At 44.5% G+C, this 22,865-nt stretch overlaps 1 protein-coding gene across 5 annotated transcripts in view; it reads right to left on the bottom strand.

The window, feature by feature from the left end:
• Positions 1-22,865, bottom strand: part of LOC118782129 (neuron navigator 2-like) — a 116,575-nt gene that overhangs the window by 43,429 nt on the left and 50,281 nt on the right. For all 5 annotated transcript variants that reach the window (XM_036535394.1, XM_036535393.1, XM_036535392.1 and 2 more), the window contains exons 7-11: positions 21,455-22,574; positions 19,180-19,292; positions 17,245-17,353; positions 15,254-15,640; positions 8,338-8,460 (exon numbers count right to left, since the gene is read on the bottom strand). In XM_036535394.1, coding sequence (XP_036391287.1) covers positions 8,338-8,460; positions 15,254-15,640; positions 17,245-17,353; positions 19,180-19,292; positions 21,455-22,574 — 1,852 coding nt within the window. The remainder of the gene's footprint in view (positions 1-8,337; positions 8,461-15,253; positions 15,641-17,244; positions 17,354-19,179; positions 19,293-21,454; positions 22,575-22,865) is intronic.

Below are 22,865 nucleotides of genomic sequence, written 5' to 3' on the forward strand. Positions count from 1 at the left end.
CGCTGGTGGGGGGTTTGTTCCACAAATCTCTCCCTCTATACATGAATGCTCCCATGGGAAGTACATAAGGAGTTGGAGTGGTTGGACAGTGTCAGTGCATTCCAGTACAGTTGACCAAATCCTGTGGTGTGTAATGACACAGCTGTCTGAAACCCAGAGAAATGACAGGGTCAGAGTGTCAGGAATTCGGCATAACAACTCTCCAAAAAATTCAATCCACTTTGCTTATGTGCATATCTCTAATGCTGAACCAAGACACTGGGCCTAAAATTACTAAAATAAAAAAGAAATCTATGTTTAAAGAAATCTATGTTCAAATCATTTCCAGTGCAGCAGAAAAGTTTCACAGGTCTGGCAATGAATAGCATCACATACATACATGTTTTTTTTTCATTCGGACATTTGATAGAGCTGGGTATTTGTGGTTTACTTTTCTGGAGCAACACTTTTACCATGCACAATCGTGCACTTTTACCCCTCTAACCCTAAACAATGTGATGTTAAAGCCATGTTATGAATAAAGACTAAGATCAGCTTTGTGGTTACTGCTATCTTGGGACTGTTTCACATCTGAAACTTGAGTTTACCTGTAACAATTCATTCCTGGCGATTGCGTACCAAAATCTCGCAATGTATGCCATTTGGAGACTGGCCTTGACACTGCTAGGCAACTGATGGATTGCTATGCCAGTGTCATGGAAAGCAAGTGACACTGCAAAAATCTCACCCGACTGAGCAGTCAGGGAGAAAGGGGGAAAATGTGGTGACAGCAGGGGGCAGTGTTGAACACACCAATCGCACCCATGGAATGTGATTTTAAAGAAAAACAAAAAAAAGTTAAAATGACTGAGTGGTGTGGAAGGTATGTGAGAGCTGGACTGGACTCTGAATTTACAAAGCAGTGCAGAGCATCTGCCTGACTGGGACTCTGTGGTGTAAATGGAGCATTCTCCAGCCTCGTGGTCAGTACCGCCCAATTAAGCCTCAACCTGCAGTGTGTTGTGTCAACAGGGTGGACCCTACTGTTGACTGATCAGCTTAGCCTCTGCCCAGAGGCAATATCCGGTCTATCTGTCAGCTGCATTGTGTGAGTATGTCAAAGTAAAGCCTCTCACATCTCACACAGTACAATACCCCGCACTGCCACACATACCCTCAGTCCCCACTTGCAAACTCCTTATTGGATACACAAGGTCAGCTACACACTCTAACACACATACCCTAACTGCCCTAATCACAGACATACACACAATCACATACAGGCATGTACACTTGCTAAAATACAGACACAAATGCTGACTCAAACACACGCGCACGCACACACATACATACACACACACACACACACACACACACACACACAAAAAGTCATAAAAAAACACACACACACATGAAGAGTCCCTAAAACACACACAGACAAATGCACACTCACTCAACAACATGCACACTCACAGTAATACATATAGACACATATACACACTCCAGTGCACACTCCTTCCAATTCACTTCAGCAGTCATTTGGGAATGAGTGCGACAGCTTGAGCATATATTTTCTAACAACTTCAAAAGCATCTCAGCTAACAATGGACACACTGAAATGATGCACATGCTGACTGCTGCAACATTCTGGCATTTGCATTCTCATTTATGACAGCATTTTCTCTGTAAGATTTCCCTGTCTTATCTTCTGGAAGCAATTGAACTGCTTACTGAAAAATGATTTGAGGTATTTAAGGTGATTACAGTCCTGCAGAGTAATTTGACTGTGGCTTATGTGAAACCATTTCCAGCATTCTCATCTGAAATCTGTCAAAATCGCCCTCATTCTCCCCCATTGCTCTGTTCCCCCACGCGGAGAGGAAGAATAGATCAATCCATCACCACCAGGAGTTCTCTTCCATCGATGGTGCTAGTCATGAATTTTTACACTCATGCATTTGCACATGAATAGGCTCTTGGGTGTAACAGCACTTCAGTGTAATTAAGGGTACTGTTTGGAGCTCAATCCAAATGACAATTTAGGGTGTGAACGACTTCCACTCACCCCCCTGTACACAGTCTGCTTTGTTATATAACCATGACCGTGAGGGAACCCTCTCTCTGACTGGTTTCCTGATGGCTTCACATGCAACACTGGTGTGACACAAGGCAAAGCACAGTCTGGCATTTTACTGATGTCAATCACATCCCTTTCTGATCTTCCAATACGGCTATAGCCTTCAGGAATACTAGGGCCTTCATGCACGTACAAACCCTTTGTCAATGCTCACTCTATTGGCAAGGGGAGCTAACCATTGCCAATCTGGCTTAATAGCTTCCGATGCTTTCTCTACCATTTCATGGACAGTTTTAAACCAGCAATCAGCAGCAACCTAACTCAAAGGATATTCGAGTACCAGTGTAAAAAAAAAAAACAACTTTCTAAATACACAAGTTGTTCCTTTCATGAATGCAGAGGAAGTCTTCCTCAGTCAGATCAAACACAGCCAAATTCCCTATTCTCTTTCCCAGTCAGTTGCAAGTCTTGTTGAAAGAGGGGCAGCTGGTGGTGTTTTAGCAAAGCCCCCATGCAGCCAAAGACCAAGAGCGCTGCTCACCAGACCAGAAACAAAATGGAGCCGGGGGATTCAGCAAGCAACCAATTTCCCTTCCCCCCACACTGTCCCTGATACACTACTGCAGCTCCTGGCACAGCTGCTTTTGCCATGCACACAAAGTTTCAGATATTTCACATTCTAATTCCCCTTTAAACTCCACACTGCCTGCTGTTCCCCCCTGGATTGGCTGGAAATTTGAGTGGCCTGACCAGTTAAATCACAAATGACCTGGTGAATGACCCTTCACCCTCCAGAGCTTTTCCGGTCTGCTGTAATCAGCCAGTGCACCTCCTCAACATTACTCAAGTCTCCATCTCAGTTAATGAGAGGACTCCAAGGCAGTACTACAGCATTAACATTCTCGCCAAGTGAGAATCGAGACATGTGAGGCTTGAAATAAATAATTAAGCAAGATATTTTCCTCTGGTTGGAATCCCCAGGGTTTGTTCACGAGCAGTAGTCTGCATTCATAATTGGATCCCGAGCTCTCTTTCATCTGGAAGTGGTGGCAGCAGAATGCCAGGGATGCCCAATGTGGCTAGTGAGCGCCTCTCACTTACCCTTTATCATGTTACAGGGGTGCTACGGTGCAAGGTGTCGACATTTAGCCAAGCCCAGGCTGGAACCTCCACAGCAGAACAAATGGAAGTGTCTTCCCTCCAAAAGTGTTGCCCATAAAAAAAAAAAAAAACATCACAGGATACCAGCCTTGCTACCGAAATATACCGGAACAAAAGCTACTTCACATCTGTCACACAAAACTGCACTAGCACATGACACGATGCGTCTCCATTCATTTGCAGTCCTCCTTCCACAAAAATCCCCCACTGGGTGAGATGTGCAGGAGAGCATAGAACGGGTGCACTCAACAGGTAGAGACTGCTGTGTGACTGTGAGACACAACCACATGGCACAACCAGACCAGAGCTGGCAGTCTGGAGATAAAAATCAGTGCTGCAGACAAAACAGGGGATGTGGCTGTTCCTACTGGCATTGTGTCCAAGAGAGGCAGACAGATGCAGAGCGGAGTGGAGTGAAGCCCCTCCCCACCTGTTTCCTGGGCGAAGCAGGTGCGCTCTGCAGACAGAGCAGCGCCTCCCACGGCAGCGTAGTGCCAGAGAGACTCAGTCACGTTCCCACTCAGCAGTGGAATACTAATAGCCCCTTAACCCCCCCCCACTAAGGCTGTGCTGCTGTGTGTGGACTCTGACAGCACGTGGGGTTGGCGTGAGGGTGGGCTGGCTGCCTCTCTGGCCTCGGCACCACTCCTAATGTCTCCTGGGGTCTGAGGGATGCCACAGTGGAGGTGCTCAAGGGGTCATCCGTCCCGCCTGGGTTGTCATTTGAACCCATCCGAAAACACCATTAAAACCCTTTGCTTCCATCAGCAGAGAAAGTGATGGGATGTTATTAGTTTACCCTATTAGTTTACCACTGTCTGAAGTTGTTTAGGAACAGCTTTGTTAATCCTGCAGAATGGAGGTTATGGGACACGGACTGCAAATCTGTCTCTACTTGGAGACTACCTTGGTTTTTTGGAGAGGGAGGCTGTAATCTGGCTGTGATCCACAGCCACAGTGCTCTGAGGGTCCCAAGGGGGAGACACACCCACTGTGGCCTGACCTCTCTCTTTACCTGCGATAATCACTGGCAGTATTTTGTTACAGTGTCTTCTCTTTCACCTGCAGGAGAGAATTGAGCCACAGGAACCCTATTCAGGTCCCACTCACTGGAAGCTGTCCATGAGGGCACTCCGAGCCTCTCGCTATTGTGTGCCTTACACTGCGCTGGTTCAGAGTACAGCGGCTCATTATGTTCCCTGTGTCTGTAGGTGTTGGTGTGGCCATGGCTGGGGCTTTGATCTCAACTGGATACTGATATCTCATCACCGGTTCTGCTGGTGGTGCAAACAGCAGCCTTTCTGTGCTACATATCTGATCACATTTGTGCAGCTCAGACTGTATCAAACACACGCACAGCTCAAAAGGGACATGAAATGGTGACACACATTAACCTCAAAGACCTCTCCTGGTACAATAATTACATTCATTTCCAACAGGTAGCTCTACATGTATTTTGAATAATGAATCCATGTTTCCCCAGAATAAATGAAAAATTAAATCAAAATTTGAGTGTTTTTGTGAGTGTGAGCATGGGTGTATGTAGGTGTGTATGAGTGAGAGAGAGAGAGAGAGAGAGGATATGTGTGTAAAATGGGAGACTCAGGGCAAACAAAGGGAGGGAGTGGCTTTCCTTCTCACAGCTCATTTCAGTAAACCAAACCGCACTGAAAAGATAATTCCACCAACAACATCAACTACACTCTTCACGCTAAGCCTGGATCTATCTATGAAATCTTAAGAGAGCCAGCCCCCCTGTCTCAATCTCCTTCCACCCTCATGTTCTCTTCAGTTCTGCACGCTGCAGGGTCATTATCTGTCAGGCGATCAGTGAGGTGAGGGCTTAAAAGCTGTGGTGGGCACAGGGAACTCTTGACTCCCCTCCACTCTACTCTGAGCACTCTAACATATCCCTTTGATTAATGTTAATAACCTTGTTTCTCTATATCGTCAAAAAAATACAGTCTAGACATGATCAGACTGGAGGCAACGAGATCCCCCCAAATGATTGGTGACACACAATGAGTCTTTTCTTGATGTCATTTAACAAAAGAATTGATTAGAAGAGGTGTGGTCCTAGCGGCCTCCCTATAGAATCACTTTTCTAATAAAATACCAACAACCACATAACCTGATCATTTTCACATCATACCACAGCTCCCTCACAGAGTCAAATGGTTATCAAACAACCACAGGAAAACCTTCACATCAATATTAAAAGTTGTGAGGAAACTGCAACAACCCACAGAAGAAAAGTAACAGATGTGAAGGAAGAGAGAAAGGATAAGACAGATTTTCCTTGGTGATTCCTCACAGACAGCACCTGCATCATGAGGCCCAGGGTTCAAGCACACGTGCTGGAGGCCTGAGCTCCAGGGCAAGGACAAGGTGGGGGAGGGGTTGGCTGACAGGTGCGAGCCCACAGGCACAGGGCAGGGATACAGAAGAGGGTCTGTACAATCTGAACAACATGGCTGAAAGCATGATGCTCCCCAGGGCACTTTCTAATGACTCCACAAAATCTACATCATCTCAAATGCAAATACAAAAATGATAAGGACAGTATCATAAAAAAGTGCATTTCATTCAAAAAGTGAGATTCTTTTTGTATTGGGGCTCCAGTATCTTCCAGACGCTACAGTTTTTCTCTTTTTTTCCAAGCGGATGCAACAACTCAGAAGTTCACTTTCCAGACATGCAATATGAAGACAGTGCCGTCAGGACAAAGTGCTACAAACACCATGCAAATAAACCCATGCTAAGCAATAGAGCTGCTCTTTGTTAGGGAACAAACATCTCTGAAATAAAACGAGACACCCAGCGAAGCATTGCTTCCTCTGTTGCTGGGAGCCTATCTAACAAAAATGCAGTGAGAAAGAAGACCTAAACAGAGCCAGAGGCCCAGAAATTACCATAAGACTCATGTCTAGCTCAGCACAAGCCTTTGTGTAGACAGTGCAAAGAGCTAAAAATGTGATCATTAAATAATACATGAAGTCCTTGTGTTCAAACACTGCACTACGTCCCAAAGGATTCTTCATACTTTTGTGGTAATGCACGATAACAACAAGACAAATGAGGCAAGGCTGCCTGTTTCCAAGTTCAATTCTGTAAGAAATGGCTCAATTCCAGCATTGACAGCTTCTGAGGGAATGATCCTGCATTCAGCTATGCTCTTCCAATCCTCCAGCAGCCTTTCCCTGCCAGGATCTGTAGGATGTTTTACAACACCAGCTAAGGCAAATCTATCAGGGACACAGGAATATCAGTGTTCACTCTGACACTTTGATGTACTTAACAAGGTTTACCCCAGCTTTTACCTAACATCATGAAGACATCTGAAACAGCACACAGAAGTGCTCCAGCACAAGTCTGATGGGGTCTTAAGGCCCTTGCAGCTGCATTTGCCAGCCACATGAAAAGCGATACGTTTTATAGATCGAGTCATCATTAGCTGACACCTTTGCAGATGAAAGCCACCGAGGGGGCATTCAAAGTGACAGTTGGGGCCTATAAAACATCCAGGAATGCTAAGCTCAGTTTCAGAATTAATTACTGCCTTGTAAATTACAGCTTTAGTAACGCTACTCTAAAATCAGGAGGCAGTCAGAGGAATGTCCAACAAGTAAAAAATCAACAAGCAAGACTATGTCTAAAATAATGGCTATGACACAGGCTGAGGTCTAACAAGGCTATCAGCAGCAACAGTAACACTGTGAATGGGAATGCCCACCGCTCTCTTTGCAGTTGATACCTTTGCCTGGAGCTCAGCTGTGGCTACACTCTGGGTCCATTAACCCCTCTGTCATCTATTAAATTAGCACTGTCTGGTTGGGCTCCCCAGCGCCGCTGCAGGGGGTAGAGTAGGGGTGCAGGGAGAGCAAAACGCACCTAGCAGGGTCTGTGTTTTATGCTAATGTCGTTAATGTGGAGAACCCTGCTTACAGCACCCACTGTTTAATGCAGGCCCCCATGCAAACAAGTAAGCAAATTGCCAGGATTCCTTCAGGGCATTTCCAACGTTTCCAACCCCTCTGTACTCATTCAGGAAGGTCCAGGAAACAACGCTCTTACAAAAAGCTGTTTCAAAACATCTGTAATCTCCACATCACCAAAAACAATATCATGCTATGGGCTCTTTCAGTATTCTGTAATTTGAATTAATATACCAAACTGAAGATAGCGCCATGAAAATAAATGTTTCGAATGCCTTCTAAGGTTCCTCTGTTGCTTAGAATACAATTAATTTTCAGCTATCAGACTCTCCCACGTTGAATCATTTGCATCCGGACTCAACCTCTTTATCAACAAATAAGATGGCCACAGTTAAATTTGCATCTAGGCGTTCGGCTGTTGAGCACTGGGATGTTTGTGCATCCTGTGGAGACTGCAGGCATATGCTGAACATTGGCATTCATTCCACACACAATCCTCCTTCCCATGTTAAAGTGGCACAGCTAGACATGCAGTGGTGGAAGACAAGGGTGGGGAGAGCACACACCTGAGGGCTTTGACTAATACAGTGCTGCAATCTGCTGCCAACAGCAAAAAAACACACAAGGGAGCCACAATACTGCACTCAGAACCAGGAGAAACAAAAAGGAATTTATGGCTCAAAACAAGGGGAAGACTCTGTGCCTGAACTCATCCATAACCAGCTGTCAATAGCCGCGAGCCAAACAATCGCTCACTTTCTGTCTCGTAGAACAAAGGAATTTCTGTCCCCTTACAATACTGTTCTATAGGGCCAATGAGAACCAATTAGGATCCTGTAGAAGTAAACTGAACTACAGACAACTGACCTGATCAGTAGAATGTTTCCACTCATAAGAAAGCAAAAGGTCACAAGTATGTCAGAACCAGGCAGATATATTAGTGCTATTTTATTGTAATAACTCTTCATTCACAACAGTAGCTATATCATCTACTTTAAAAATGTAAAATATCAGATGTCTGTAGTTCTGCGGGATACAATAATACAATGTAAATGCAACAACTCTCTTTAGGAGCTCTTTATGAATACGGTTATTCTATCGAGCACTAGCTCCACATGCCTGTGTGGTTTTCTGTATTTGTTCTGCAGTGCAGAGGGGGATGATACAAGAAGATTGGTGACCTACCTGTCCGCATCCCCCTGGCCCGTGGAGGCATTCCGCTGCAAGGTCTCTCGGACTGCGGCCATCCCATCTGGCAGCCGGTTGAGTCTCCGTGTGTACAGACTTAGGCCTCCGTCTGTCATGTAGCTGCAAGGACAGACAGACCAGACAGTGTCAAACTCAAACTTGCCTCTTTTCCACACAAACTATGAAGAGGGCAGAGGTATAGCCTAACATGCTTATTGCTTCACTTAGCTATTGAAAGTATTTTGCTTATAAAACAGGATTGCCGTACTCTGTTTGGCTGAGTAAACATTACAAATCTACAGACTGCTCAATACTAGGGCTTGATTTTGCTTTTAGTTTTTTATGGATTTTTGGTCTGACTAGTAGCAAACTGTTACACTAAACAGAGAGGGCTCTAAACAAGATTAAAAAGTTATGTTTTTATTCAAATATCTTTATTTTTCAGTTTTACATATAAAGCTTCACTTCTGCAGTTATGTGAGGAAACAGGTATATTTATCCATTATTTCAAAGTAGAAACAAGCTCCACACTGAGGCTGAAAGTAAATGTAACGATATCTTTGTCTTTCACGCTGGAAACTGAGCCAATAAAAAGCAGTTCAGGAACAATTAACTGCAGAATAACTCCAAAAAAAACACATTAAACATGTGTGGATGTCAAATAAATCAGCCGACAGGATACATCTTTGCAATAACTAACTCGAAGTGAGCCAATGGTCACCCACTTCTTTCCATCATTCTCAAAAGGCAAAAAAGATTCCAACATGGGTACTGCGGCTGGTAAAAACTAACAAGTAACTAACTTTACTTGACTGTTACTTGACTGATGAATGCATTGAATGAAAAAAATATATATATGTGCATCTCTACTTATAAAAATATTGGTTGTTAAACTGAGTCAAAGCAAGAGACTTTCCAGTATGTGCATACCAGATTAAACCATTTTATGATTAACATAGCTCAAAAATCTCACTTCTGCAAGCCCTCACTCTGGACAAGAAACAGGACATGAAGTGGGGGAAAATGCCAGTGACTCTTTTTTAAGTACTGAGTGCTTGGTGCACATTAAGGGGAAGACAACCACTCACAGTTAAACACTTCATTTATACCACCAGGTCAACAAAAAACTCATTACATATATTAGCCCTTTTCAGTAATCCCTAACAAACCTTTGAGGCTACATATGGGAAACTTTCAGAGAGCAGGAGAGGCCACAGCTTAACAGATATGTATGCCATGTTCACTTTCTTTAGGCAGTTCTCTTCAATGAACAGCACCCCAGGTCCTCCCCCTCGATAACCCTCCCTGTCTGGGACAGATACAGGCACACTCCCAGCCATTGAGGTTACATAGGGGCATCATTATCTTTTTTCAAGCAGTGGCTGTCACGTAGTGGCACAGCAGAGCAGAGCTTTCCTTTTGTGTAAGCTCCTGTCAAGTGAATTCTACCTGAGCCAGAGATACTGGAAAGCACTCACAATCTCTTTCAGTAAGGAGATACTGTATTGACTGCCTGAGACACAAATACTTCAGGGTATTGCAGCTGGATTCGCCTCTAAGCATAATCACACTTGCTCTCCTCAAAAAAAGTCTAGTGTTAGTCATCTCTGTGGTGGGCATAGCACAGATAAAAAACTGATCACAAGAGGACAAATATTGCATTCCAAGATAAACTGAAAAATTGAAAGGAAGCAAAGGGTTGTAATGACTACTGATTAACTTGTGCATTGTCCCCTTTCCTTGACACATTTTTGCAGGCTATTAGTAACATTAACACACTGGCTTCAACAAAAGGTGCAAGACCCTAATTTGCAGCAATAAAAGCAGCCAGACAAAGAAGAGCATGACTTGAAAGGATTCATGGAACAAAAGTTAATGTTTAAGACATTAATCAGCACAAGGCAACTGGCTCTAACCATTTACTTCACATTTCTGCTAGGTTAGTGAAGTTAGGTGAAATATCCAAGGTAACAGTCAGAAAGCCACTGGTGCTAACAGGACTACAGCTACTTCAGTACCAGCCAAAAGGCTTGTGAAACAATCAGACATACCTTTCCGCGCTGAACATGTACGCAGCGTGAATCCAAGCCCAAGCAGACTAATCCAGGTTAGGGCAAATGTATTAACCCGTCCCTTTTAGATAAGAAAAGCCCAATGAAAACTCCAGACTGATAAAAGCAGGTCCCACAGAGGCACCCTAAACCTCCATTAATAGCCGACACATGTGAGTTTGTGTGTGTAGGATGTCCTGTCCTGTGCTGGAATGCGCCCCTCTCTTCCCTCCTCACATCCTAGTTGGTGAGCGCAGTGCCTGTCTGCCCAGTCGATTCTCCGGAGTGTGTGAAAGGGAGGAGGAGGCTGCCTGAGGAGAACGCTGGAGCACTGAATCACCTCTGCAAGTCGGAGCACAGTGAGAGGGAGGTAGGCCGAGGCGGGACACTACCAGGGCTGGAGATGGGGGCAGGGAGGCATGGAGCGGAGAGGGGGTGTGTGTGTGTGTGTGTGTGGGGGTGGGGGGGGGGTCTAATGGCAGAGGGAGGGGGCGCAGTATAGCCTGGGGTTCTGATTATCACGAATTATGAGGCGAGAGTGCATCCATTACATTAACTTGTTTTTGAAAGAAGATAACTCGATTAACTACAGAGAAAAAGAAACATTAAGTGCTGGTTTCACACACAAGGTCCCTTCTTTATCTTGGATGAGTGTAATCCAAATGAACACTCAGTATTTCATGACGACAAATAAGCAAAGAAGCTCATCTGTGCCTTATAACAGTAATGAATGACTGTATTCTTGGTGTGATGCATGATATGAATGATAACTTTGAAACAATTTCATATTGAGACAAAATAATCAGATATCAGTCAACCAAGCAAATAATGGAAAAATAAACCTGTAATATACAACAAAATAACAACCTTTACCTAAAATGACAGGTGAATAATGAAACACAAATTAGTATGAACGAAAGGTTAAGGCTCTTTCACGTCCTCTGATAAACACATGAAAGGAATAATAACACCAATGACAAAAGCACAGGCCATTTCCTGTCGGAGGCTGTAGCAGTCAGGATGTATGCTGAAAAACCTGACAGACAGGTATCAGCCCACTGACATGGGGGTGCAGGTCTCCTCTCAAACAAACCGCAGTGCACACGTACAGTAAAAACAATACGCGATGAGCAATTATTTACAATTATCTGTTTTACACCCAGAGCAAAGCCAGTGGAAAGATTACTCATCTTCTTCTGTTTTATTCATTAGGTTAGAGGGTAACTTTGCTTTAGTCCTACCAACAACACATCATTCTCCAAACACTGCTACAACACTACTGCAACATTGTGAAATGTTGTTTGAATACAAACAACAAATCAATCACCTTGTGTGAGTCAAGGCCAGCTTGTGTACAACCCTTTCAGCAGAGAAAAGCATGGCGCCTGTAAAGGGTTGGAAACAGGGCCTGGCTATTGGAAACAGACCACTGATAACTTGGTTACTGAACAACACAGGACAGTTAGAGAGAAGCAGATAGCCCAGTAGGTCAGTGGCTGGCCAACTGTTTACACTGCAATCATCACAGCCCCCTGCTCACTTTCAAGGTCTGGATTCAGTCTAACTCATTAACCTTCACATTCAGAGGACCCTGACGTCTTTGTTATTTGCTCACGGGCACCACACTGTTCATAGCTGAAAACAGGCTCAAAGGTTTTTCTGTGTTTACCCCATTTGTTGACATTAGTTGGGTTCATCTTCCTTTATAAAAACACGTACAACTTATTGCATCAATGCACTGAAAATGAGAATAAAGGTTTTTAAAGCTCCTCTCTACCCCTAAAGCTCCTGTCTCTCTCTCTCTCTCTCAATAAAATATGGATGCCAGTTGTGCCATCTACCAAATTACAGGTTGTTAGGGCATACCCCACAAACATATTCTCTCTCTCTCTCTCATACACACACACACACACTAAAAAACCATGTTATCTATCTTTAAATCAGAATTTGTCAGCTAGATTGTACAAACTTATATTTTAAATATGTGGGGTTTGTAAAAAGGTTTATTAAAAGATGGGGGCAATCATAAGTTTGAATCATATCACTGCTTCTTTTTTTAATTACAAAGGAACCTCACACTACATCATTAGACCTGTTTTTAACAGTTTTCCTCAAGAGAGAGGATCATGTTCCCTTAATTCCCAACACTGGTGCGGAATCCTCGAGGAGAGTAAAATAATAAAAGTGGCTTAATTGCGGTGTATAAAAGCCAAGGTATGCAGGTGCCTGCTTCGACACGGCTAGAGACAGCCGTAAAAATAAACCACATATTCACACCAGCTCTGTGAAGATAAAAACACACCCCAACTCCCGTTCTTACATTACCTGTCTGTCTGGATTTGGCAATCTCTTGAATGATTCCCCTTTCTTTAGCTAGATAAATAATTAGTTATCAGGTTTCTCCTGTCTGGAGGCAGTTAACTTGTGTGGTCAAAGGCATTCATTTACAACACCCTTTAAAAACCACTAATTTCAAACTATCCAACTAGGTTTTCTATCTCACCATCTGTTGCAATTTGAAATAAATATTCAAACACCGATTACAGGAGAAAAGTACCACACATTGAAATGGTCTTCCATACAATGTGACCTATGACCACCGTGTTTAAACACACAAAACCGCCTATAGGTCTGTAAAAATCTGGACGGCTTTACAGAGTAAATTAGTGACAGCTGCATGTTGACAGCTCAAACATTCAAAAGTGCTGCCTGTTACAATGATAATAACTGCCAAAATGGGTCAAATTCAATGGGCCGCCACCACCACTATGATTGTTATTGTTCCACCAAGATCATTGGACACATTAAGATATTGGGTTACCTATGGCTACCCAATTCGACTGTGATCATATGTCCCCTAGCCAAACAAACAGCTAACACAAAGAACAGGGTTTCAGTACCTTTGGTGAACCAACTTATAATTAACATACAATCATTACTGAAAGTGGTTTGTTAAGACTCCTCAAAAGACAGGATTCAACATGACATTAATCTGTTTAAATGTGCATTTGATTCTTATACAGTTAAAGGATGCGAAACCAGTTAACTTCTTCCTGGAAAAACTCCATATACAGCAAACTATGGAACTAAATGTCTACATTGATTTGCTTTACCTTAACTTACAGTTGCATTGGCTCAAAGCACCAAAATCTCCCGTAAATCTGGCCTACATACACATCCCCAGACTCTGCCATGAATATTTCCCATGACCTCCATTTCTATGGGTGTCCTGAGCAGATTATTTATACAAGGCCCTACTCTCTGTTTTAAACTCACAGGAGCCTCAATTTGCATGCCGCCAGTACAAACAAATGTATGGAGCTGGGTATGACTGTTGCTCCTTCGATTTAGCCGGTCAGAAAGATCAGAAACACCCTGTTCTTTCTTACTTATTTTGAATGCGCCACCATACATAAGAGTACTTGGTATCCAATGAGTGTCATTTTGGGTCTTTCTGAGTCTTTCACTGGAAAGCCGTGTGATTACTAGATTAAGAGAACTGCATAAGGAAACCATGTCTCCTTCGGAGTCACCATCAGTTCAGTGTTATAGCCGCAGACTAGACGAAGATACTGGCTGACTGCCGTATTGTAGAGATGACGCCAGTTCACTGTTCTCATAAACACACAAGCATTGTTCTCTGTGTCCCAGGAACCACTGATTTTTCTAAGTGAAATGAAACACAACACAGTCAGGGTGAATGAAAGCAATGGAGTTGGCTAGACTCCAAAGAAGGACACATGAGAGAAGACAATGCACAAACAAACTGTTTTGGTGTCACATGACAATAACCACGTTCACCTATGAAAATGCACACTTGTCTGCAGATTCTGAAGGTGCTAAGAGTTGAGCTCTCAGCTAATACTGTTCTTGGGTGCAATAAAAACAGTGTTTGATTCTAATGTCACTGTGAACCACAACGTTTCCTTATATGTCATCTTTGTATGAGAGTAAACCCGTTTCAACAATCCTGCTGAAGATCTCTTCATTTTTATGTTGTGACACCAACTCCTTGCATTAAAAGCACACAAATGTTTGTACACACATGTATGTATCGGCTATAGATCATACAGTTATTGGGGAAAACATCTTGCACTGTGTGTGGACCTAAGGACCAACGGCCATATCAATTAATCCCTCATTCCCATCTGCACTGAAACTTGATTGCATGTTCACAGAATTCAACAACGTATTGTAAAAGCAATCCCTGTTCAATTCCAATTGTAGCTCGACATAAAAGACCTCTTGCTGCCTCACTGGCTTGTATTTCATAACTTGGACTGCCATTGTCCAGGACTCGTAACCGAAAGGTTGCCGGTTCGATCCCCGCTGGGACACTGCTGCTGTACCCTTGGGCAAGGTACTTAACCCACAGTTGCCTCAGTAAATATCCAGCTGTATAAATGGATAACATTGTATAACATTGTAAAGAACTGTAACCTATGTAAGTCGCTTTGGATAAAAGCGTCTGCCAAATGAATAAATGTAAATGTAAATGTAAATTGTAAGCGGTTGGAGAAACACTGCACCCTAGTGGCAAAACAGTGCAACAACATTAATCATTGTCAGTATTGGTAAAACTGCCTTGAGTGTAAAAACAGCAATTTCCCATTCTGGTCCTACAATACTTATCCATTTGTTGGCTCCATTCTGCTGGAACTATATGCAACCATACTAGAGCCTGCACTAAACCATCAATTAAGTGTATTTGAAAAAAATCCAGTTCCAAATTCCAAACATTTTCCAATCAAGCCATACAGTGCAGCTATAAACAAACCCGGCAGCCAAGAAGGGGGTAAAAGATGAGGACAAGGAAACATTGAGTTACAGGCCATAATTTCCAGCATGCGCGGTGGACTCACCCACTGGTTACATCATCGGTGCGGACATTCTTGCTCAGCACATCACCATCACTCATGTACCCTGGGGCATCCATGCTGATGCCCTCCAGGTCCAACTCGTCTGCCTTTTCAGTCAGGTCGGTGCCACAGATGCCACTGCCACGGGCAACCAGCTGCCTGCGCAGGGGGCCAGAGTACAGGTAGCGTCCACCCTCTGAGCTTACAAAGCGGCTGGCATTGGCACGTGGTGGGTAACCGTTACCCATGGAGGGGGCGTCGCCTGCCTGGAGCCGTGGGCTGGACTGGCCCAATCGCCACGATAGTGGAGCAGAACGAGAGGTCAGGCTAAGGATGCTGCGGCCGCTGACCTCTGTGGTGACGCTGTTGTCAAAGGTCGTTTCCAGAGTGCTGAGGAGAACAGGGAGGAGAAACTCAGTGGCATTCGTAATATCAACTGTACTCCTGTTGCCTGCTGCCTTTGTCCATCAAGTAGCCAGACGAACATGTACTTCATCCAGCACAGTGCCTGTCAATCACATGCAAAGACTCCATAGGGGGTGAATGAATCAAAAGTGGACACACACATATTCCCTTTGAGAGGGAAACAAAAAGCCTCCTAAAAGCATTCAAAGCACTCTAGGATATGTGTCTCTGAGCAGTCCTCTTGCTGTAGTTCCCAGGGCCTTGTGCCGAGCTGGCCAAAGATTCCACCAAAAATAGACATTACATTTGGTTTACTAATATTTGGCCATGAGCCAACCAACAGGGAGCCTGCTTCTGTCCGGAATTGATCCAAGTTTATGACAGACAGTGCATTGTAGTGCACACAAGCCAAATTACATGCTGTTTTCTAAACAGAACTAGTTTTAAAAAAACTGACATTGGTAGGAGCTGAAATACTACACTCTCACTGTAGTAGTACTCTAACCCCTGCATGAACAGTTTCAGCATTAAAAGCTTTCATACAGACTTAAGCTCTTCTGAGAATGGCTATGCCCATCCTAAAATGAACACCTACTGATGAACAGAGGTACTGTGTATGTCCACCCTGTACACATGTTACAGTGAAGAGACTGGAATCAGATACAGGATGTCAGCTCCCCTAAGAAGCTGTTTTCAACAATAAAGGCTCTGGCAGCGTTTCTACATCTGTCATCTTTCCACAGAACAGAAGTGAGTGAAGGTCTTTACTAAACTTACAGAACCCTCCACATGGACAGGATGCACATTTTGTTTTAGCTGACTTGGGCAACAAAACCTAAGGCCTGACGGGGGGCAGTGTTCACTCTCCCATTCTGACAGGATTTAATGGAAAGATTGGTAAGGGAAGACTGAGACACACTACCCTCATCTCAGAGACTGTGCCTATGTCTTCACAGACAACACAGCATAAGTGAGTAAGCCTTCTTATGTGAGCGGCAGTGACTCTTCTAGGGAAACCTATTGGCTTGATGCTGCGCACATATTCAGATGATTCTCACCTACATCAATAACTTCAATTAATCTAAAGTGTCTCTTAAGAAGGAGCTGTTATACATATTCCTCCTTGGTGCATTTTTCATTCCTCATCAGTCAATCTTGCTTGATGTCATGTTTTAAATGTGAGCAATTACCCTTTCCCATATCAGTAATTTACCAGAATGTCCTGGTCATATCAGTGATAGCTCTAACACTGAATGTGCACTAGATGGCAGTCTCATCACTGCAAAGCAGGCCAGCACTACTTTCTAGTCTGCTGGACAAACCACAGGGCTCAGCTTTGCAAATGATCCCATTCTCCCAAAGGAGCAGTAAATACGATTACTTGTACAAACAGCACCACCCACAGTTCTCCTTTAAAATCCTCAGCTAGTGCTTGGCTTTCCACTGAGGAAGCAGTCTTCTAATTTATCACTTTCCAAGGCTGCACAGGGTCTTCTGGTGCCTGGTCTGCTCTAACACCCCCTTCTGGTTCTCTCATGCCCACACACACAGCAATGGTTCTGGAGGCTTTATCCCGGGTCTGTACCTACCTGTGTGTGATCTGGGTGCCCCGGAGGCTGGACATGGTTTCCTCCAGATTCTGCCGGAGATCAGCTATGTTTTTAACCGTCCGCAGACGCCTGGCTTCGGGATCCTCCCCTGTGGAGAAAAAGCACATTAAGCTAGAAACAGTCTGTACTACAGTGTCACCTCAGTGACCCTACCATTCACACTACTTTGTCAAAATGTGACAGGCTTCATCCCCAAAACACTCTCAAACACCACCTCATGAGCACTACAGAAGGTGTCCATGTGACTCCTGGGAGAGTAACACTCATTACAAAGGGAGCACAGAAAACAGTACAGCGCTGCTCAGACAGAAAACTCAAACTAAACACAAAAACACACTGATACACCTTGTCATTTCTGCTGCTCTTGGCTTCTATTCTTCCCTTTCAAAGAAAAAAGAGGAAATCTCCAGCTTCACCCCACAGCCCACTGTTACAGAGGGGCAAGGAGTAAATGTTTGCGTGATTACTCCGAGAGCCCTGTTTCCAAAACACAGGAAGTGCAAGAGAGTGGAGGGATTTGAAGTTCTTTGTTGATTATGATTGGGGGGGGGGGGGGGGGGGGGCTCCAAAGCTGCCACGAATCGGTGGATTGAGCTTTTCAAAAAGCTCCCTTTGGTGGTGTGGAAACGTGTTTGAGACAGAGCTTTGCACACAGGCATTCCAGTCGGCTCGAAGAACACAAACGAGTCCATTCAGAAGGCTAAACTTGCCCTTTTACAACAGTCATAATTCCTTAATGCGAGCTTTTTAAAGCTTCCCCCTTTGATGAAAGGTTTGTGTAACTTTTCCCAGTTTTAAGATGGCCTCTCTTTAAAGTCTTATTTTACATGGCTTTCACTGTAAAATATGTCAAGAGCTCTGACAGAATGTTTAGTGAAAAGAAAAATATTAACATGCTGCAAATACTTAAAGGGTATTAGCAAGCGTATCCTCTGCAAATATACTATGCTTCGTCTACATTGAAAACCTTCCTATAAAAGGGAAGAGTTCAACAAACTAGAAATGTAGGCAACTCGTAAAAGCGACACAGACTTTCCACTTACTCTCAAATTTCTTGTAAATATCAAGTATAGTGAGCAGGACTTCCCCATTGGGCCTGCTGCACCTGGCAGAGGTGACTATGTCTGGGATGCTTCAGAGCTAGCCTCTGTCCAAGTTTCCCCTTTCCAGCCTTTGCTGCCCCACCCACCATCCATTTCTTCCCTTGTGGGGCCAGAATGCAGGTCCCACTCTGCAAGGGGGTGGCTTTCATGTAGCCAGCATGTGGAGCTAGAGGATGGCTAGCTTGGCCCAGGCCGTGCTGGAGCCCTCTCTAGCACTGTTTCACGCTGCTAACCCTAACAGCTTCCAAACTTCACTGCATGCCTGTTCTGTCTCTCACACAAGCATATTCCTCTCTTGCAAAGCTACACCCAACAGTTACAGTAAAAGTTACACTAATGTAACTTTCATTTGTCAGTGATGTAACTTCCCTCAAAGTGGGGGCAAATCAACAGTGGCCACCCAGACCGTTTGCTGTCAGGGACTCAAGACTGAGTCATGCTCCCAATGTGGAGAAATGACACAACGGCTCCCAGAATGCTCCACCCACTCACTGTGTTCATCCATCTGTTTGAAAAGGTACAGCGACAGCACAAACACGAAGCCCTGTACCAGCTGTGTACAGCTCAGAGATGCCTCTCCTGCAAAGACTGCTGTCTACCACCCACTCTGCAACCGCTATGGTCCTATAAGTGCGACTCCCACTGCCACATCTCTGCCACTACTAGGGTCACATATCTATTATTCTTACTGTCACATCTTGGTTTAACAAGAGATAGGGAGAAAGGAGCTAATTCAGCTATTTCAGGAAATATTTAATTTATATATTTATATTAAATATTTACTACAAAACACATGTAAGTAACAGTATACCTGTGAGATCCTCCACGGACGTCTGTGCAGGCTTGCTGAGGGGTGCAGGGTCCGTGCTCCCTGCTCCAGATCCCGACTCGCTCATCATGGTCCCCTCCACATCCGTCTGTGACCTACAAATGGAGCAAGGAGTGAGGAAAAGCCTGCTCCCTCGACATTCAAGTCTGCATTATTTATTGGCCATTCACTGGCCAATCAGCTCTCATTCATGCAGTAACGCTTCTTCACCATCACAGGCCCTACCTGCCTTTCCACACAGCATTTACTAACAGCAGGTTTTATTCAGGGGTTAAAGAATTGAATTACAGAAGGGAGAATACGCTGAGATTAGACTCTTAGGTACACTACTTGACTACAAGCTCCTTGGGTTTTAACCATTTCAGTCCCCATTCTTAGCAGTACTACTAAAAACAAGTACAAAGGTCCACTATTTTTTCCTCTTTGTGAGAATTTGACTTTAAATAGTGTCTTAACTGGGGGGAATTGTGAACAGGCAATGCTGGCCCAGCAGGGGTTTAGCACCAGCAGCTTTTGGAATGGACCAGTCTTTATTCTCTTTTGACTGGTTATTGGCTACAGCAGCATGGAAAGAGAAAGCAGGGCAGGGCCTAAAAATGAGGCAAGTGAGGAGATCTGTGGAACTAGATAAAGGAATCTGACAAAATGGGACGCACGTACATTTAGCGTTACCACAACAGCTTTAATTCAAAATTGTAAAACAACAACAAAAAACACATTAAAACAATTTTGTATTACCGTGCTCAAATTAAAAGTGCTTTCTTTTTTCTTAAATGCTATAGAAAATGAGAAGTGCAACCTCAATAAAAGTTGGTCGAGTACCAAGATGCTGTGTTACAACTTTGTCCAAGTCATCATCATAGAATCAGACCAAGACATTGAAAATTCTGTCCATGTTGCGGTTTGTGGACTCGTCAACATTCAGTGAATACATCTGTTTTGACAGCTTGTGCGCTAAACATTGCATAATGTGACAGGCAATGCCGTGAGTGGAGAGGTAGCTGGCCTGTGTATTTGACACGCTAAGTATAAAGTGTGCTAAAGTGTGCAGCAGTTCTGTCCTGTGAGAATGTTTTGCACAGGTCAGCTAGCGCTGGCGTTATCCTGTAAGACAGGTCATGTTCCGCTATAAATGCGTACTTTATGACAGCACACACAGTCTTGGATGGATGAAGCGGCAGCAGCTACAGTGGCTACAGCCCCTTGCAACGTTGACGTATAACCACGAGCCCGAACAACTGCTTTGTGTGAGGGATCTGTATCATGCTGAGGCGATACCTTTTGCCGCTTGTCCTATACTGTAATTTTTTAGATCAAATGGTGAAAAGCAGGTCCCGTACTCATTTAATTTGTGACAACATACGCCGAACGTTTTTTCCACTATTAGCGCTTTCATCTAACCAAGCCTATCGCCGTTTATTTTTCATCTCCCATTCTATTGTGCTTGTGTCTGCGCCAACCTTCACAGGTTTCGCTTCCATGCTCCATCTATTTCAATGCACGCTAGCCTACTGTGCAGTAATCAGCTGATACAGTCCCCACAAATACTTCCTGGTACTGCCTCACAGAAAGTTGAAACTAGTTGCAGATCGGATACATTGGATAGATTGGTGCTCTCGCGCCTGTACGTCGCCTAAACAGGGTTAAAATCATTACCATTTGTTAAAATTCATCTGAAAAAACACGTCAGTGATTGTTTTTACTAAAACTGCATTCCCGTCTGGTAATATCAGAGCCCGTATACGCTAGTTATAATTCATTGCCTGATCTAAAATCTCTGCACGCCGGATCTTTAACATACGATTGAGAAAACAGCACTGGTAATGACATAGAAAAGGTAAGTAATACAAAATACTATATCACTGATTGTCAATAAGGGTCAAGGTAAATCATATTTATAGCTTGGGCAAAAACTGTAGAAAGCTGGTAGGTTTAATAAATGCACAAACATGCAGAGATTTTATAGCTGTACACACTTCAAAATAGCTTCAATACTCTTATATAAAATTCCAAGTATTTTGCCTCTTAAATCTAAAACAAGTGGAAAAGATTTATGACCCTCTATCTCCAGGCTATAATAAGATACCTTAAAGGAATTACAGTGCAGAAGCTAGCATCCTGAGAACAAGCAACTCAAAGACAGCAACCAACCAAGTCAACCAAGTTTATCACAACAAATTCAAACAGAATTTACACATTTTTAGGTGATGCTCCAACAATTATTGCTTGTAAATTTATGCTCCTCAGAATGTCTCACCTGTACATGAAGGGTGCAACAGTGGCAGTGTTGGGGTGGTTGTATTGCTGCTGAGGCTGAGGTAGCTGAACACTAACAGTGTTGCTGGCTGTGGACTGTGTAGCTCCATTTGTGGCCACTGGGGCAGCGCTGTTGGTGTGGTGAGCCTTGCCCTCTGAGGAGGCCAGACTGGAAGAGGAGCTGGAGTTCCTGCCATCCAGCTGACCCTTGTGCAGGGAAAGCCCCCCACCCAACCTCATGCTTCGAGGTCTGTCCCCATCCTTCCCAGAAGAGGGCGCCCCAGAAGCTTTACCTGCCCCAGAGGCCTTGGACCCTGGCTTTGGTATGCCACTGTGTGCTGGGACCGAGCTCTCCTTTTTAGCACTGCTGACCTTTCCCCCTTTGGGAATTAAGCTGGCAATCTTGGAGGTCTTCTTAGGCTCCACCTCAGGGATGGTTGTCACTTCCTCCTTTGGCTCCTCCTTTGACTCTGCCTTCTCAGTGACAGACAGGCGCTTGGAGCTCTCCTTGGCTTTGTCCTTCTCCTTGAGCTTGTCCCTGTCTTTCTCAGTGACCTTCAGGGAACTCTTCTTGGTGGTCAGGGCCCTGCTGAAGGTGCGCTGGGCGATGCCCTTCAAGGCAATCTTGGGACTGCTGGTGAGGGTGCCCGTTCCATTGAAGGGCCTTGCGTTACCCTCCGCTTCCTCCAGTGGCTCGGTGTTGGAGCCAGCCTCCACCCTCTCCACCACTGGCTCTCGGATTACCGTGCTGTCTGTTGGGGGCCCCGTGCTAACGGCCTTGGATCCCCCTTTGCTGTTGAACAGCTTGAGCTTCTCCAGCATGGATTTCTGTGCAGTGGGGGTGGCCTTCGGGGGGGCCTCCATGGGCGGCATGGCCAGCTGCTGCTGCTGTTGCTTGGGGGGGTCCTGCTTAACAGACAGCATGGAAGACGTGGCACTGTGCTTGACGTTGAGGGACTTGCTCCTCCAGGGCTTGCTGGCGGAGTTAGGCTGGGGGATGGCAGAAGAGGTGGCAGAGGAGCTGCTAATGGTGGAGGTGCTGGCGGAGGTGCTGATAGGCGCAGGAGACGGAGCACGCTCTGTCATCCCGGGATTCTGTGTGCTGGCACCCTCCGATGGCTCTGTAGAAGGAGAGAGGAACAAGTAGAGGGGACTGGTGGGTGGTGGGAGCTGCCACAATTACAGCATGGAGTTAGATACTTCCCTTCAGCACTGACACTGGGTCAGTTTCATCTTTATTCAAAAAAAAAATGGCTGGGGTTGGGATTAGAGACTGATGTATATGATCCTGAATCAGAACAGTCTACTCTGAGCTACAACACCCATCCATGTAAGGACTGCTGCTTGTATCTCTCAACTGTTGACACTCTGTGCAAGTGTTGTATTTTTCACTGGACAGAGAACTTGGAGCC

This window comes from Megalops cyprinoides, chromosome 8 (assembly GCF_013368585.1).
Source record: "Megalops cyprinoides isolate fMegCyp1 chromosome 8, fMegCyp1.pri, whole genome shotgun sequence".
Taxonomy (NCBI): Eukaryota; Metazoa; Chordata; class Actinopteri; order Elopiformes; family Megalopidae; genus Megalops; species Megalops cyprinoides.